At 55.7% G+C, this 13,639-nt stretch overlaps 4 protein-coding genes across 4 annotated transcripts; 2 read left to right on the top strand and 2 right to left on the bottom strand.

The window, feature by feature from the left end:
- Window positions 1–444: 444 nt before the first annotated feature.
- Window positions 445–2,041, top strand: CDEST_09782 (Putative major facilitator superfamily, MFS transporter superfamily; the record flags this gene model as incomplete). The annotated part of the gene is made up of 3 exons (XM_062925940.1): window positions 445–886; window positions 948–1,854; window positions 1,924–2,041. The coding sequence occupies 3 exons, from the start codon at window positions 445–447 to the stop codon at window positions 2,039–2,041; spliced, it is 1,467 nt and encodes a 488-aa protein (XP_062781991.1).
- Window positions 2,042–3,222: 1,181 nt separating this feature from the next.
- On the top strand, window positions 3,223–4,906 carry CDEST_09781 (Putative Luciferase-like domain-containing protein; the record flags this gene model as incomplete). Its single annotated transcript, XM_062925939.1, has 4 exons — window positions 3,223–3,351; window positions 3,418–3,606; window positions 3,672–3,919; window positions 3,991–4,906. 4 exons carry the CDS (start codon window positions 3,223–3,225, stop codon window positions 4,904–4,906), a joined length of 1,482 nt encoding a protein of 493 aa, XP_062781990.1.
- A 181-nt stretch (window positions 4,907–5,087) lies between these two features.
- Window positions 5,088–6,521, bottom strand: CDEST_09780 (Putative glycoside hydrolase family 12, glycoside hydrolase family 11/12). Its single transcript, XM_062925938.1, has 3 exons — window positions 5,878–6,521; window positions 5,615–5,802; window positions 5,088–5,533 (listed from the first exon to the last, which is right to left on the bottom strand). The coding sequence occupies exons 1-3, from the start codon at window positions 6,222–6,224 to the stop codon at window positions 5,322–5,324; spliced, it is 747 nt and encodes a 248-aa protein (XP_062781989.1). The 5' UTR covers window positions 6,225–6,521; the 3' UTR covers window positions 5,088–5,321.
- Window positions 6,522–9,512: 2,991 nt separating this feature from the next.
- Window positions 9,513–11,014, bottom strand: CDEST_09779 (uncharacterized protein). The gene is made up of 2 exons (XM_062925937.1): window positions 10,242–11,014; window positions 9,513–10,171 (listed from the first exon to the last, which is right to left on the bottom strand). The coding sequence occupies exons 1-2, from the start codon at window positions 10,957–10,959 to the stop codon at window positions 9,723–9,725; spliced, it is 1,167 nt and encodes a 388-aa protein (XP_062781988.1). The 5' UTR covers window positions 10,960–11,014; the 3' UTR covers window positions 9,513–9,722.
- Between the last annotated feature and the right edge of the window lie 2,625 nt (window positions 11,015–13,639).

The raw sequence follows: 13,639 nt of genomic DNA, 5'->3' as shown, positions 1-13,639 counted from the left end.
AATGGTGCAATGGCCTACACGCAGACGCCCTTCTGCAGTGTTGCTGCGTTGATGCAACGTCTTATCGCGCTCTGCCGCTCCTAGGTCGGGCTGGGCACGGTATAGTCAGTCGCTCTCCGACCGTTTCGTCTTGGGAAGACGCCAGCGCCAAGTGTCGGTTGTCGAGCTGGCGCAGGAGATTCATGACTGGTCCAGTCCCCTTGTTTCGAGGCTTGAAGAATCGATGGATGCGTAGGCGGCTTTGGACATGGGATGTGAAGAGATTTTCCATTCTTAAGAGGCTGGGCCGGCGGGACTCGTAGTTCATACTAAAGCTTGAAGAATCCTTCCGACTCCGCGTCGTCCTCATTCGTGATCGTTGTGCATAGTGCGGCAGGCCTTGCTCAGTTTCCCTTCGTGCCCAGTCAGACCGAACACAGCCGATACGACAACAACGCCTTCACCATGGTTGTCCAAGCCCGCAGGCGATGGTGGCAGATCCAGTGGTACGCCGACACGGATACAACTTCCGAGCGGAAGCTCATCAACAAGCTCGACCTCCTCATCGTCCCCTACGCCGTGCTCAGCTACTGGGTCAAGTACATCGACCAGGCCAACCTCAACAACGCCTACGTCGCCGGCCTCAAGGAGGACCTGGGCTTCAAGGGCAATGAGCTGGTCCAGCTGCAGACCTTCTACGTCATCGGCGCCGTCACGGGCCAGCTGCCCATGATGTTCGTCCTCACCTACGTCCCGATCCACTGGCTCATCCCCTTTCTCGACATTGCTTGGGGCGTCTTCACGCTGCTCCAGTTCCGCGTCACCGGGTTCGCCGAGCTTGCCGCGTACCGCTTCCTTGTCGGCTGGTTCGAGGCCGCCTTCTTCCCGGTCATGCACTATCTCTTTGGTTGGTTGAAAGGATGTTGGAGCCTAGGATATCTGTCCTGCTTGACTAACAGCGCGCGTAGGATCCTGGTATCGCGGCGACGAGATCGCTCGACGCGGCGGCATCTTTTACGTCGGGCTTTCTCTGGGCACTCTCACAGCCGGTCTCATCCAAGCTGGCGCCTCAGCCCGGCTTGAGGGTGTTAATGGCCTCGCCGGGTGGAGATGGATGTACATCATCTGCTCCCTCATCACTATCCCCGTCGGTATTTTGGGTTACTTCGTCATCCCGGGCACCCCTGAGCAGCCTAACCGGCTGGTTCTCAAGAGGGAAGATATCGAGCTGAGCGTCGAGAGACTTAAGCGCGCTGGCCACTCGTCGCATGGAAAATTCAAGTTTGGTGCACTGAAGAAGGTCTTCCTGTCACCTCAGTTCTGGGGCATCATCCTTGTTGATGTCTTGTTCTGGAACGCCGGCCTCCACACGTCGTCCGGAAGCTTTCTGCTATGGATCAAGAGTCTCGGCCGATACTCTGCGGCGCGCGTCAACGAGCTCGGCACGATTGCGCCCGCCCTGGGCATCTTCTACACCTTGTTCATCTGCTTCGCCTCGGATCTCGTTCTCGGCCCGGCCTGGGCCATCACGCTGTCGCACGCGTGGAACATCATCGGGCTTGTCATCCTGGTCGTCTGGAACGTTCCCGAGCCGGCCAAATGGTTCGCCTTCTCGACCATTTACTCATCGTACGCCATGTCGAGCGTCTTCCACGGATGGGTCAACACCCAGCTGCGGTCGTCGCCGGCCGAGCGGTCCTTCACTCTGGTCCTGATCAATGCCATCTCCCAGTCTTCCACGGCCTGGACCCCTCTCTTGGTGTTCCCCACAGTCGAAGGTCCGCGGTATCCCAAGGGTTTTGCGTTCACTCTCGGTTCTTCCATCCTGTTGATTGTCGCGACGCACATCTTACGGATGTACATCAAGAAGAGAGAGTAAGTAGTCATCTTCTCCGAAAACCTGACTGGTTCTAGGCGCACACTACTAACTGACCCCAAACGTAGCCCGCAAGTCGGGAACACGACCGGGTTCCCCGAGAGTGACCCGGAAGACCACGCCACTGTGGGAGACGTAAAAGGGACGGCGGTGGCGGTGGGCGCCAGGGATGACCGGAGCGACTGAAGATGGGTGCGTCTAGGTTTATCGGAACGCACGTTGAGTTGTTGGCGATGAACGGTCGTAGGAGTTGTTTCAGTACCTCGACGCCACTGAGGAAGTCAAGGTGCTACTCATATGGAGAGGAGCAGGCCAAGAGTGTTACTTAGACATAGTAAGCTCCTCGTCCTTCTATCTACAAGAGTGTTGCTATAGAGGCGAGTCCTTCAAACTCGACAACAAGCGGTTGTTGAAGATGCGTCCTCGTTGCCTATGAAACAAGCCTTCCGCAATGACCAGAGTTTTCATGGTGCCTTATTCAGCTGCGCTGATGTTGTCTACTGCCTCGTGAATCGACTTAATTAGACCATCTCCTTTGAGATGTGATAAAACGTACACCAGACTCAAACTAATGCCCTTGAACTTGGCTTCTCATTCTCGTTTACAGCATAATTGGGTTACGCCGGGTAGACTGCATCCGTCAGTGGTAATCCACAGGCCTCCACTTGGGATCAGTCAACGGCACAACGAAGGTCACCGTGGGAGTTCAACCACTCCACCATCGACGGGGACACAGGAAATATTCCGGGCCATATTGATACAAAAATGGATAAGAATGGCGTCGTAGTATCTGAAGTGGTCGCGACATGTCAGAATATCTGCAAGCAAACCTGCGACCCGCTGCGGAAATGCGCCTTATTCTGGCCCACTGGACCACCATGTATGTTTTCATTGAGACGAGCGTCGGGTCGACAACCAATGGCCAGACGTCGTCATGCCCAAGACAAGTCCAGCGGTTGTCCTCGAGGTCGAAAATAGCCGACGGTTATCGGTACCCGAAACGTAATTCTCCCTTTTAGTTTTTGTCTTCACGTTCGGGGGAGCGGGCAGGACATGGCACCATCGACACCCGCGATCACGCCAGCGGTTCCGCCCTGCATCCGAGACGTTGGATTGGGGTCGACGTGCAGATGCCATCCCGCGCCAGTCCCACGCGGCGGGCGACAACGGCGATGACGACATGGAGACCGGCCCAGCTTCCTGCGTCGCGTCTTTGCGCCAAGCTGGGCGGCTTCAGAGAGAGAAAAAGAGAGAGAATGTGTGTGTGTGGGTGTGTCGTGGGCCGTTATAATGGCGGAGGACCCGCGTAGTTGGGACCAGGCTTTTGGTAGAAGCTCGAGGAACAACCCCAGAAAGAACGTTGAAAGATGACTTCAGTACCGATTCGCAACTCTCCAAATGGTGAGAATGGCGTCAAGCCGGAGGGGAAGAAGCAGATCTTGCTGAACGCCTTTGACATGTCCACCGTTGGACACTTGTCTCCTGGACAATGGAAGGTTGGTGACCTCTCTGAGAAGATGATTTGAATACAACGGCTTGCTAACTAGATCCATACCTGGTAGAACCCTGATGACAAGTCCGCGACCAAGCGCGATCTCAACTACTGGATCGACCTAGCGAAGCTGTTGGAGCGGGGCGGCATCAACGCCCTGTTCCTGGCCGACACATACGGTGGTTATGACACATACGAGGGCAGTCTCGACAACTGCATTCGTCGAGCTGCGCAATGGCCGATGACGGATCCCACAATCGTATGTCTAGCTGCCTCTCTTTCTTCGCGTACCAGGGGGCGGAACCACAGCTGACCAGCATCCAGCCCATCAGCGCCATGGCCGCGGTCACAAAGAACCTCTCGTTTGCCATCACGGCATCCACCTCCTTCGAGCCGCCGTTCTTGCTCGCAAAGCGCTTCTCGACGCTAGATCACTTCACAAGAGGCCGCATTGGCTGGAACATCGTGACGTCTTGGAAGAAGGCGGCCTTCAAGGCCATTGGGTTGGACAGTCCGATTCCCCACGATGAGCGATATGCACAGGCGGACGAGTACCTGAGAGTGCTCTACAAGTGAGTCTGACCGCGAGAGTCTCGTGTGTAGCCCCCAGGTTCTTTGAACGAATCCTGATCGATCCCACCAGGCTCTGGGAGGGCTCATGGGCAGACGACGCCATCACCCCCGACCCCGGGAACGACAGCTACGCGGACCCGGACAAGATCCGGACGATCCACCACCACGGAAAGTTCTTCGACCTCGACACCCGCCACATTGTCGACCCCTCACCCCAGAGAACGCCCTTCCTCTTCCAAGCCGGCACGTCAGCCGCCGGGTCCGAGTTCGCCGCAACCCACGCCGAGGGCATCTTCGTCTCGTCCCACTCGCCGCAGCTCCTGCGGCCCAAGATCCGGCAGATCCGGGACAAGGCGGCGGCACTCGGCCGCGACCCGCAGTCCCTCAAATTCTTCGCCACCTTCACCCCGATCGTCGGCCGCACCGACGAGGAGGCCCGGGCCAAGCACGAGGAGCTGAAGAAGTACGCCTCCGTCATCGGCGGACTCGTCCTCGTCAGCGGCTGGACGGGCATCGACCTGTCCAAGATCCCCGTCGACCAGGAGGTCACCGCGGCCGACTCGCTCGAGGCGCACAAGGTGCGCAGCATCCTTGACTCCTTCACCACGACGAGCGAGCACGTGCCCAAGTGGACGCCCCGCGTCATCGCTGAGCGAGCCGCCATTGGGGGCCTCGGGCCCGTATCTGTGGGGAGCCCTGAGACGGTGGCCGACGACCTGGAGTACTGGATCCGGGAGGGCGATCTGGACGGTTTTAACCTGGGCTACGTGACCACGCCGGGCACCTTTGAAGACGTCGTCGAGCTCCTCATCCCCGAGCTTCGACGTCGCGGCATCTATCCAGAGGCCCCCGCGGAGGATGTGCAGTTGACAGCGAGAGAAAAGGTCTACGGCGAAGGTCAGAGGGGGTTGAGGGCTGATCACCCAGGCTCTACATATAAGTATGACGTCTACAAGGAGGACGCCAAAGGAGAAGAAGGGGCGTAGTGTGAGACACCGGGGCACAAAAACATGGTACATTTGAATTAGTCTAATCTTCGGATCACCAAGTCAAAGTCTTTGTTTCAAGTCTATCTATTTGTCGATGCAAACTTCAGCAGGAAGCATCACAACATCGGATATGAGATGACAAGTCCAAAGGTAAACCTTCCCCAAACAGTGGGACCGCAGTGGCTTTTGGGATGTCGAGAGCAGGAAAGGTTCAGTTATAACCCCGAGGACCGCGATTGTTTTCAAGATTGTAGCGGATATTGTATGGCAGAAAGGGAGTCACTGCGGTGAAGCGTTTGTATGTACATGTCTGACTATAATATTTACAAAATCAAGAGGAAACCCGTCCTCATATTGGTCAAGCTAGCGGCAAAGTAGCCGCTAACATGGACCCAAAAAACACTCCAGCTTCTTAGGCGACGGAGATGGTGTAGGCCGAGGTCTTGAAGACGGCGTTGTTGCCGGAGAAGGGCTCGGTGCCGGCCTGGAGGCTGGTGACAACGTTGGTCTTGGCGACGCCCTGCTTGGAGGTGAGGTAGTTGAAGAAGCCCATCAGGTCGCCGTTGAAGCTCTTGATGTCCTTGGGGGCGACGAAGGAGTAGACGGTGGTGTCGCCGTTGGGGCCTAGCGAAGATGGAACGTCAGACAAGCGCGTTCTCTCTTACGACTTGGTACAGAAACTCGGAACTGATGAAAGTGACTTACCGCTGTAGAGGGACCACTTGGTGCCGGCGATGGTCGGGGTGTCGATGGTCTTGCCGGTGCTGGAGATGGGGCCGGCGCCGCCGAGGGCGCTGAGCCAGATCATGATCTCGTACTTGTTGTTGGCACCAACGGAGGGGGCGAGCCAGAGGTCGTAGGCGACATCAGCAACGATGTTGGAGCCGGAGTAGCTAAGCAAAAGGGTGTTAAAAGGGCAAGGTTCAACAGCTTCACATGTATGGCCGAGGAGGGGGCGGGAAACTCACCTCCAGGTCCACTTGGAGGGGATGGACTTGATGGCGGAGAGCTTCTTGTTGATCTTCTCGAGGGCGACGTTGGAGTAGGACTTGACCTGGCCCTGACCACCAGTCCAGGTCCATGAGGTCGACCAGGCGACGGAGCCGGACTTGAGGGACTCGAAGGTGGTGCACTGGCTGCCGGAGGAGGCCTGGGCGGCGCCCCAGTTGTTGTGATAGACGGTAAGGCCGCCGGTGGTGAGGGAGCCCCAGTTGTCACACATCTTGGTGGCGCGCTTGTCGACGACGACGGGCGTCGGCGTGGCCACGGCCGTGACGGCCAGGATGGCCGAGACGAGGTAGGAGGAGAACTGCATGATGAAATGAGGTTTTGACTGGGTTAAAGAGTGACTAGAATGACCGGATGCAGTCAGGGTAAGAATGAGAGAGTGAGAGAAAGAGAACGTGGTATTGGGACGAACAGGAAGGGGGGAGGATGCCTAGCGGACGTTCCCGGGGCGGGCGGGCGGCGGTTGATATACCTTATGGATTCCATTACATGATTCTACGTCAACGATAGAGAGAGATTTCTCTCTTCTAGAAGGACGAACCACGGGACTCCTCCAATTACGGCGTAGAGTGCCCAATGGAACATTAGTAGGGCTGGATCCCCCGGTGCCGTGGCATCGTCGCATCGTCGACCGGGATGCCGGAGCTAAGCTTCGGACTCAAAGCTTGTTGCGGGCTTAGCGGGAGTCCACCGGGGGCTTCGTCTGCGGTGGGAATCTGGGGCTCGTTTCAACTTGACAAGCTTCTCGGCTCTCTCGAAGGGGGGGTTTTGCTGAGTGCCGCCACGCGGTTGTCGACATAACTCCACCAACCAGATGGGGCCAGACCATGAAGTGGGCAGATTTAATCTGCCTATTGCGTCGTTGTTCAGAGCAAAATAGATTGCGTGGCAAGGAGCACCGATCGAGAGCGGCTGGATGAGGAGGTTGAGAACCACCTCCCCCCCTTTATCCCTGGTGCAATATCCCCAAAGGAGAAGGCCGGCGAAGATTGGAAATGAGCTTTGACTCGTGTCCAGCGGTTTTAGATGCCACCGACAATAGCCTCTCCCAATTATTATCAATAGTGGAAAGCCAGTATTCCTAAGAAATCTGTTCGGCCGTCATTACGAATAGTCTGTTCGGTCTCGGGCCATCCCGCGGCTCCAGACCTCGCGAGCATGAACTGACGCCGGCCAGTGACGGTTGTATCCGGCATCCGGGCTTGTTCACAGTCGCGTCCGAGCCCGAGCAAGGAATAGGCTCTTTTACTGGCACAGGGTCGGCTGGTATGGCCGGTCTCCTTGCGCGCATGAACATGAAACCCCACTGCAGTTATATGTAAAGCTGCTCCCCCGCGTGCAAGATAGGGATGAACGCCCGCGATGTCACTTTGAGTCGGATTTGGCAGCAGCAGCAGCAGCACCTATTCCGTTCGAGTCAATGTGTCTGGTGTTCTCCCTCTTCTGAGCGGGCACAGTGAGGTGATTCATGAGCGTTGCCCGCTCGAGTGCACAACTGCCACAACTCTGCATTACGAGGGGACCCGGGTCCCATCCCTGCCGGTCGGTCATGTCCACCCAACATTCACTAAAACGAAAATCGGAAGTGGTAACCGGCGATGCTTCAAAGTCCCACCCGCGTTACTCGTCCAAAAGAGTACCAAATGGCGTCTCGTTTCATTGATTTATTGACCGACGCCAAGAATCTGGCCCGGCCCAGCAAAGACTGAACCGTTGAGCCGGTTCCTCCCCCCCCCCCCCCCCCCCCAGATCCCCGGGCTCTGGATCACCCGCCAAGGGTTGCAGTAATCCCGGCCGAGAGCGCGTCCACAAACGGCAATGGTGCCCAGCTGCCGACATGAGCCCATCCCATCCACAGGGTCCGCAGCCAAATTGGGCGAAACCGAGTTCTGGGCCCTCCTCCTGTCTGTGTCTGGCCTATTTACGCCATCCCACCTTGCCTTCCGAAATTGCCTCTCGCTTCGGTTCAGAGTCTGTTGCTGTCTCGTTTTCGTTAAAGTCAGTACGAGGCCATCACCACTCGCTGGAGGAACACCAGCCGCCTCGGTGCTCCATGTTCAGTGGGTTGGGACAGGGTCAATGAAACGGGTTTTTAGCGCAGGGGCAAGGAGTGGACAGCGCTAAAGTGCCGGGTTTGCCGCGGTGGACTGGTGGACACATGGCCGATGAGGAAGTCAGCTTCGTCTACATGATGGGTGGAATAAGTACAGTCCTATCTATTTAGAGGCAGAGGTTGCTGCGTAGACTGTGAGCAGACCATGCAAGAGAGGCAGTATATCTGTGTTTATGGCCCTACCAGCAGTATGAAACCTTACGCTGCGCTTTTGAATCCCTGCAGATTCCTGTCCGCATTTGTGCAACTGGGTAACGCGTTCTCAGCTGGCGTGAGCCACCGCAAGCATGTTATTCAATGCAACTGAAGCATGCAACGCAGCATACACTCGCGGTTTCTGTTTCCGCGCTTGCAGATTTACGGCTATAGGAAGCGCCTCTTGAGGAACATGACGTATCTGCCTACCTAAGTTGAGACATTCAACTCCATCAAACTCGCGGCTCAATCATAGGAGTGTACCCATCTCGTATTACACGAGTTGGCAGACATATCAGGGACAATCTTGTTATCCGTCTGTCCCAATAAGTCACACTAGTCAATTTAATTAGAGAGCTGCATTTCGTCTGGTTTCCAGTCTTTCAATGTGCTATGAGCTACCTGGTTGCAACCCGTGTGGGTTGCTGTTCTACCGCCACAAGCTGTGCCTTGTGGGACCTTGCGAGAAACCAGCCCTTGCGTTTAGGCATGATACTACCACCCATGTCAAATAGGTATCCCGCGACCCGGGCATTCCCCTTGTTGCTGAGTCTGAGTAGAGCTGCCCTATGCAAATAGAAGTCTTTAACCCCTTCTTTTCCAATAGGTAGACAGTCATATAGTGCGTCCGTGCTTTTGGTTCCAATCCCGGGGTTCCGGAATCCGGTGATCAAAGTTGAAGAAGCAGGCCCCAGGTGTCTAGAACAAGTAAAGAAATCTTCATAGACCAGCCACATGGGTTGTCACCCGATGAGGTCGGTAAAATCCATTATATCCCAAGCAATGATTTGGGTTCGTGGGATACGAATTGCCAGTTGCCAAGAGTGCCTTGAAAGTCTGATCGCTTGCCCATTTTCCCATTTGCACGACTTAGCTGGGCAGCGCTAAAGCGCCGTCTGGGCCGCCAAGCCGGGATCACCGCCGTGGACTCGCGGCCGATAATGACGCCAACTTTGTCTAGACTTCTCCCGAATTTGAAGCACCGACTCGTGTCTTTCAACTCAAGTCCGTGTATAAGTGAGCTGTATAGACTCGCGACACCATGACAGAACGGTCTCTGATGTCGCCGAGGAACGATGAAAACGCAAAACCGGTGTCGGTTGCATGCACACTCCCTCCTCGCTAAGACCTGCAGCGCGACCCTGGAGCAAAGTCCACTTGAGCCCATTTGTCAAGCAAAATACTCAACAACACCGGCTGTGTGTTCTAGTGGATTATGATTTCTCGTTCACAAGTATGTGCACTTGATCCCGAGAAGGTCGCAGGTTCGAGCCCTGCCACGGTCATAGCATGTCTTTTTGTCATTCTCCCCAATCTCTCACGCACCGAAATGCCGGTCCAAACTTTTTCGTCATGCTGCCATCTCTTTCTCATTGTAGCAGACCCTGCTGCAAAGCAGCGTCATGTGCTGCTGTCACCTTTCTCTCTAGATGGAGGTCTATGGCGATGCTGATCCATTCTCCATGCAGGCTGAAGAGCACTCGAGTACTCGCTGCCTCACTCGACAATTGGCAATCTCTCGTCCTTCTGCTCCAGGCCGAACTTTTGGCGCTGTTCCCTCATCCTCTGGATGCACTCCGTGCTCAACGGCAAATCCATCTCGTCGACCGTCTTTCTCATGGCGTCCGCGATCCTCTCCGCGGGGTTGCACTCCGGGTGCTTCTCGTAGCACATCACGTACGACAGCACCCGCTTCAGCGACTTGAGCAGGTCCGTGACGCTCTCGCCCGGCCCGATCGCCACCTCCGTCGTCCTGGTGCCCCGGACATAAATGAGCCCAGCGAACACGCTGCCCAGAACGACGTAGTCGCACTTCTTGTCCCGAGTGATGGGGATGTCGGAGATGCCGACACACAGCCACTTTCCATCTATCAACCTGCTGACGAGGCTGTTGAGGTGTGATGGCAGGTCCAGAGCCAGTTGGTTCCGCAGTGTGCGGATGCTTTCTGGGATCTTGTTAGCCTCCTCGTTGTGCGTGATACGAGGGTGAGGTGAGCGCCGCGCGCTCCAGCTTACCGGAGATCACAGGCGAGCCAAGAGAGTCGTGGATGTAGTCGTCCAACCGAACCCCGTCGGCCGTCCTCGTGCGCCCCTCGTCGTCGACGACACAGGTGAGCGCGATCTTGACCATCGTCCTCGCAAAGAGCCTCTCGTCGCCTAGTGCCCAGGTCAGGCACGCAAGCATCCCCAGGTCGCGTCCGTCCCGGCTGGTTTCCGCCTTCTTCAGCGTCCCGTACCACTGCGCCAGCCACGGCTGCAGGACTCGCTCCATCTCGTACATGCTCGCCAGGCACAGCGTGCCGTAGACCTCGGCGAGCGTGGGATCTTCCGGGACCTGGTGGAACCTGGAGTGGATGATGTCGAGGAGGATGGCGAGCCCCGCCGACTTGTCGTACTGGCACGCGTAGAGCGACGGGGTGCAAGCCCACCATTCCCCGTCGTCTCGAAGTCTGTCCGTCTCGGGCGACGTCTCATGGAGCGTCCTTTTCCAGAAGGGCGACGCCCGCCGTAGCGTGCTGGAACATACGCGGAACGACTTCGTGTCGCCAGACGAGGGGTCGATCCCGACGTGCAGCAACAGGTCCCCGTTCGGGTCTACCTGGATCTCGTCCTCGTCCGCTAGGCTGTCCACGGACGGCGTCCGGATCCATTCCGTCTCCATGTCGCTGTCGTATTCATCGTCGCCGGCCACGCCCGCAGCTGGACGGAGCACCAGGGTGTCAAACTCCATCATGTTCCAAACCTTTCAATTTCTGGAAATAACGTAGCCGGCGAAAAAGGGCAAAAAGTGATTTTTTATTTTTGGATTGCAATGAGTTATGGACAGGCGGACTTTCTCAGTCTTGTCGTTCAAGGCCAGCCAGCACCCGCACCGCCCGCCCAGCAGCCCGAGCACGGAGGGTCACGGGGCGTCTTGGGATGTCATGCCGCGTTCCATGGCAGAGTTTCCCGCGTCACAAACCCTGTTGTCACGCAAATGCTGGTGCACAGGAAGACGCACGGAAGGTCGGGCCTTTACGTAACGATGCGCGCTCCAACCCGGGGTAGACTTGACAATCATGTCATGATAGGTTTGCCACGGTGCTTGGCATCTCGTACAAGATACGGAAGCGACGCAGGAAGGAAGGTTGGCAAGACGGACACGGTTTTCCTGGGGAGACTGTAACCGTTTCGCGGGGAAGAACCCGGGCCCGGGAGGTCAGGCGGGATGGTCCGTACGGCTTGGCGGTGTTCTGACCAGGGGTCAAAGCTTCACCGCGTATGTAAAGCAGTGCAGGCCGGCGTGCGGAGAAGATGTCAGGTCCGGGCGTGCCTCGTTATACTTTCGTCTGACACAGAACTTACCAATGGGGGAGCTTGTCGTCATTGACAATAGTGTCATTAATAAGCATGAGAAAGGAGGGGAAGATAGAGTTGCGATGTCCAAGAGTGGTCTTTGCGAGCTACTCTGAGCCTGTCAACTTGAAACCCGGCTGCTGTGCAACTGATCGAGTTGATGGAGCAGTGGAGATACTGTCGATCCAAAGATGGAGCTCAGACTTCCAACTCTATATAGGGAAGGATGCGGTGCGACGTCACATTACGAAATGGAATAACGAGAGGGAAAACCGGCGGATGAATCGTAAGTCGTTGTGAAGCGGAGAAGACTTTGGGTAACTACCTCCTCGGTTCTCAAAGGGACAAAGAGACTATGTAAACCGCCCTCAGCGTCTTTCCAGCTCGATGAAAACAGCAGGCATGTTGAGGTGGTGTGAGGGGTCATGTTGCTCAAGTTTACTCTACCCCTCGTCATCCGACATCAGACGCGACCTCTGAGACAATGGAAATGTACGAAATCAAGAACTCTTACGGTTGCCAGACAGGGGACTGTTGAGATGAATTGATTCTCAAAGATGAGAGAGAAAGTAAACCACTTAGAATATGGATGTAACAGGAAACTTGCTGCTTTTGGGTGGCCCAACCACGACTCAGCGGAACGATCTAGCCCTTTACGCAGCTTGTCGTCAGTGAGTCGGAAATTTTCCGTGCGGCTCTTCCGGATAGTTGCATTCATCTCATCTGATCGGAAGCGGAGCTTGTAGACACTGGTCCTACCTGGCCGCCTTCAAGTTACCTGTTACCTTGGGTCCATACATCGTAAGAAAAGGCGGTGCAAGTCTTATGTGGCTGTGCAACGCCTTTGTGGCTCTGGGTGTGGCTGTGGCTGATGCGGGATTGGCCGCTCGACAAGCCTTAGTAAGCGACCCCGGCCAGGTCACATATTCCTAGCCAGCTGACAGAATCCTTGCATGCTTCTATGCGAGTCATGGACATAACCCATCCAGAATGGTCGGACTGTACTTAAACAGGCCAGCCTGTCATTTCCACCTGGCCCTAGCTCTGTAACACTTATTAGGATAGCACTAGGCCCACAAGCCGGTGGTGATTCCATCCACTCTTTAGCACAAACAGACACTCTTTTCTGCTCACTCATATATGCATATTCCGCTGGCCACCCTGACTAACCGTCAGTTATGAGCCCAGTCGACTCTAGCAACTGTCGTCTTGATTGATTCCTTCAGCCAAGAGGCAAGGACCTGTCAGTCAGACAGCATCAATCGATCAAGTGCGTTGCAACTCTTGGGACTATTCAGTCTCCTATTGCCAGTGCCAATCCTGCAGCCACAAAGGCCAGGATCTTCAGCTTCAACGGAAGCAGCAACTCTGCCTCTCTATAGGCAATCGATCAATCCTAACGATATCGATACAATCCCACTAGGCTACAATTGCCTCCTCCTCAACCATGGAGTCATCTAAGGTCACTCAGAAGCTGACTTCTGACGCTGACTGGACCAAATGGTACGGAAACCTCAAGCTGGTGGCTAGGATCCATGAGGTCTGGAACTATATAGATCCAGACCAACAATTGGTGAATAACAGGCCCCGTCTTACTGAACCAAGCCCTGAAGCCGAAAACTTCACCAACGAACTTGCCTTGGCTAAGGCCAGGCATGCCGATCGAATGGAAGATTACAAAAGGGCTAACAAAGGCATCATTGCCGTCCTCTCCTGGGTCACCTCCACAGTTGAGGCCCAGTACATCAACCACGTCAGTAGTAAAGAGAGTCTCAGAGAAATGATCATCGCTCTCAGAGACGAGCTTGCCCCGGACAACTACGCGAGGCAACAACTCATCCTTCGTCGCTACCAAGCTCACATGGGCTCAATCAAGCGGTCCAAGCTGTCTGATTGGCTCAGCAACTACATTGACATCATGGATGAGGTCGTTGACGTTGGACTTCCAGCGCTTCTTGACCCAACCACTCAAGTTGCTGACTTCCTTAAGGCAGTCGAGCCACTCGCTCCCAGCTACTATACAACTGCTACCTTCTCCTTCAACCAAAACAGCATAAAGAAGCCTCCCAAAGCAGGAG

This window comes from Colletotrichum destructivum, chromosome 6 (genome assembly GCF_034447905.1).
Source record: "Colletotrichum destructivum chromosome 6, complete sequence".
NCBI classification, from domain to species: domain Eukaryota; kingdom Fungi; phylum Ascomycota; class Sordariomycetes; order Glomerellales; family Glomerellaceae; genus Colletotrichum; species Colletotrichum destructivum.
Note: the sequence above shows the minus strand (reverse complement) of the source record. Positions and strands in the feature narration are given on the sequence as shown.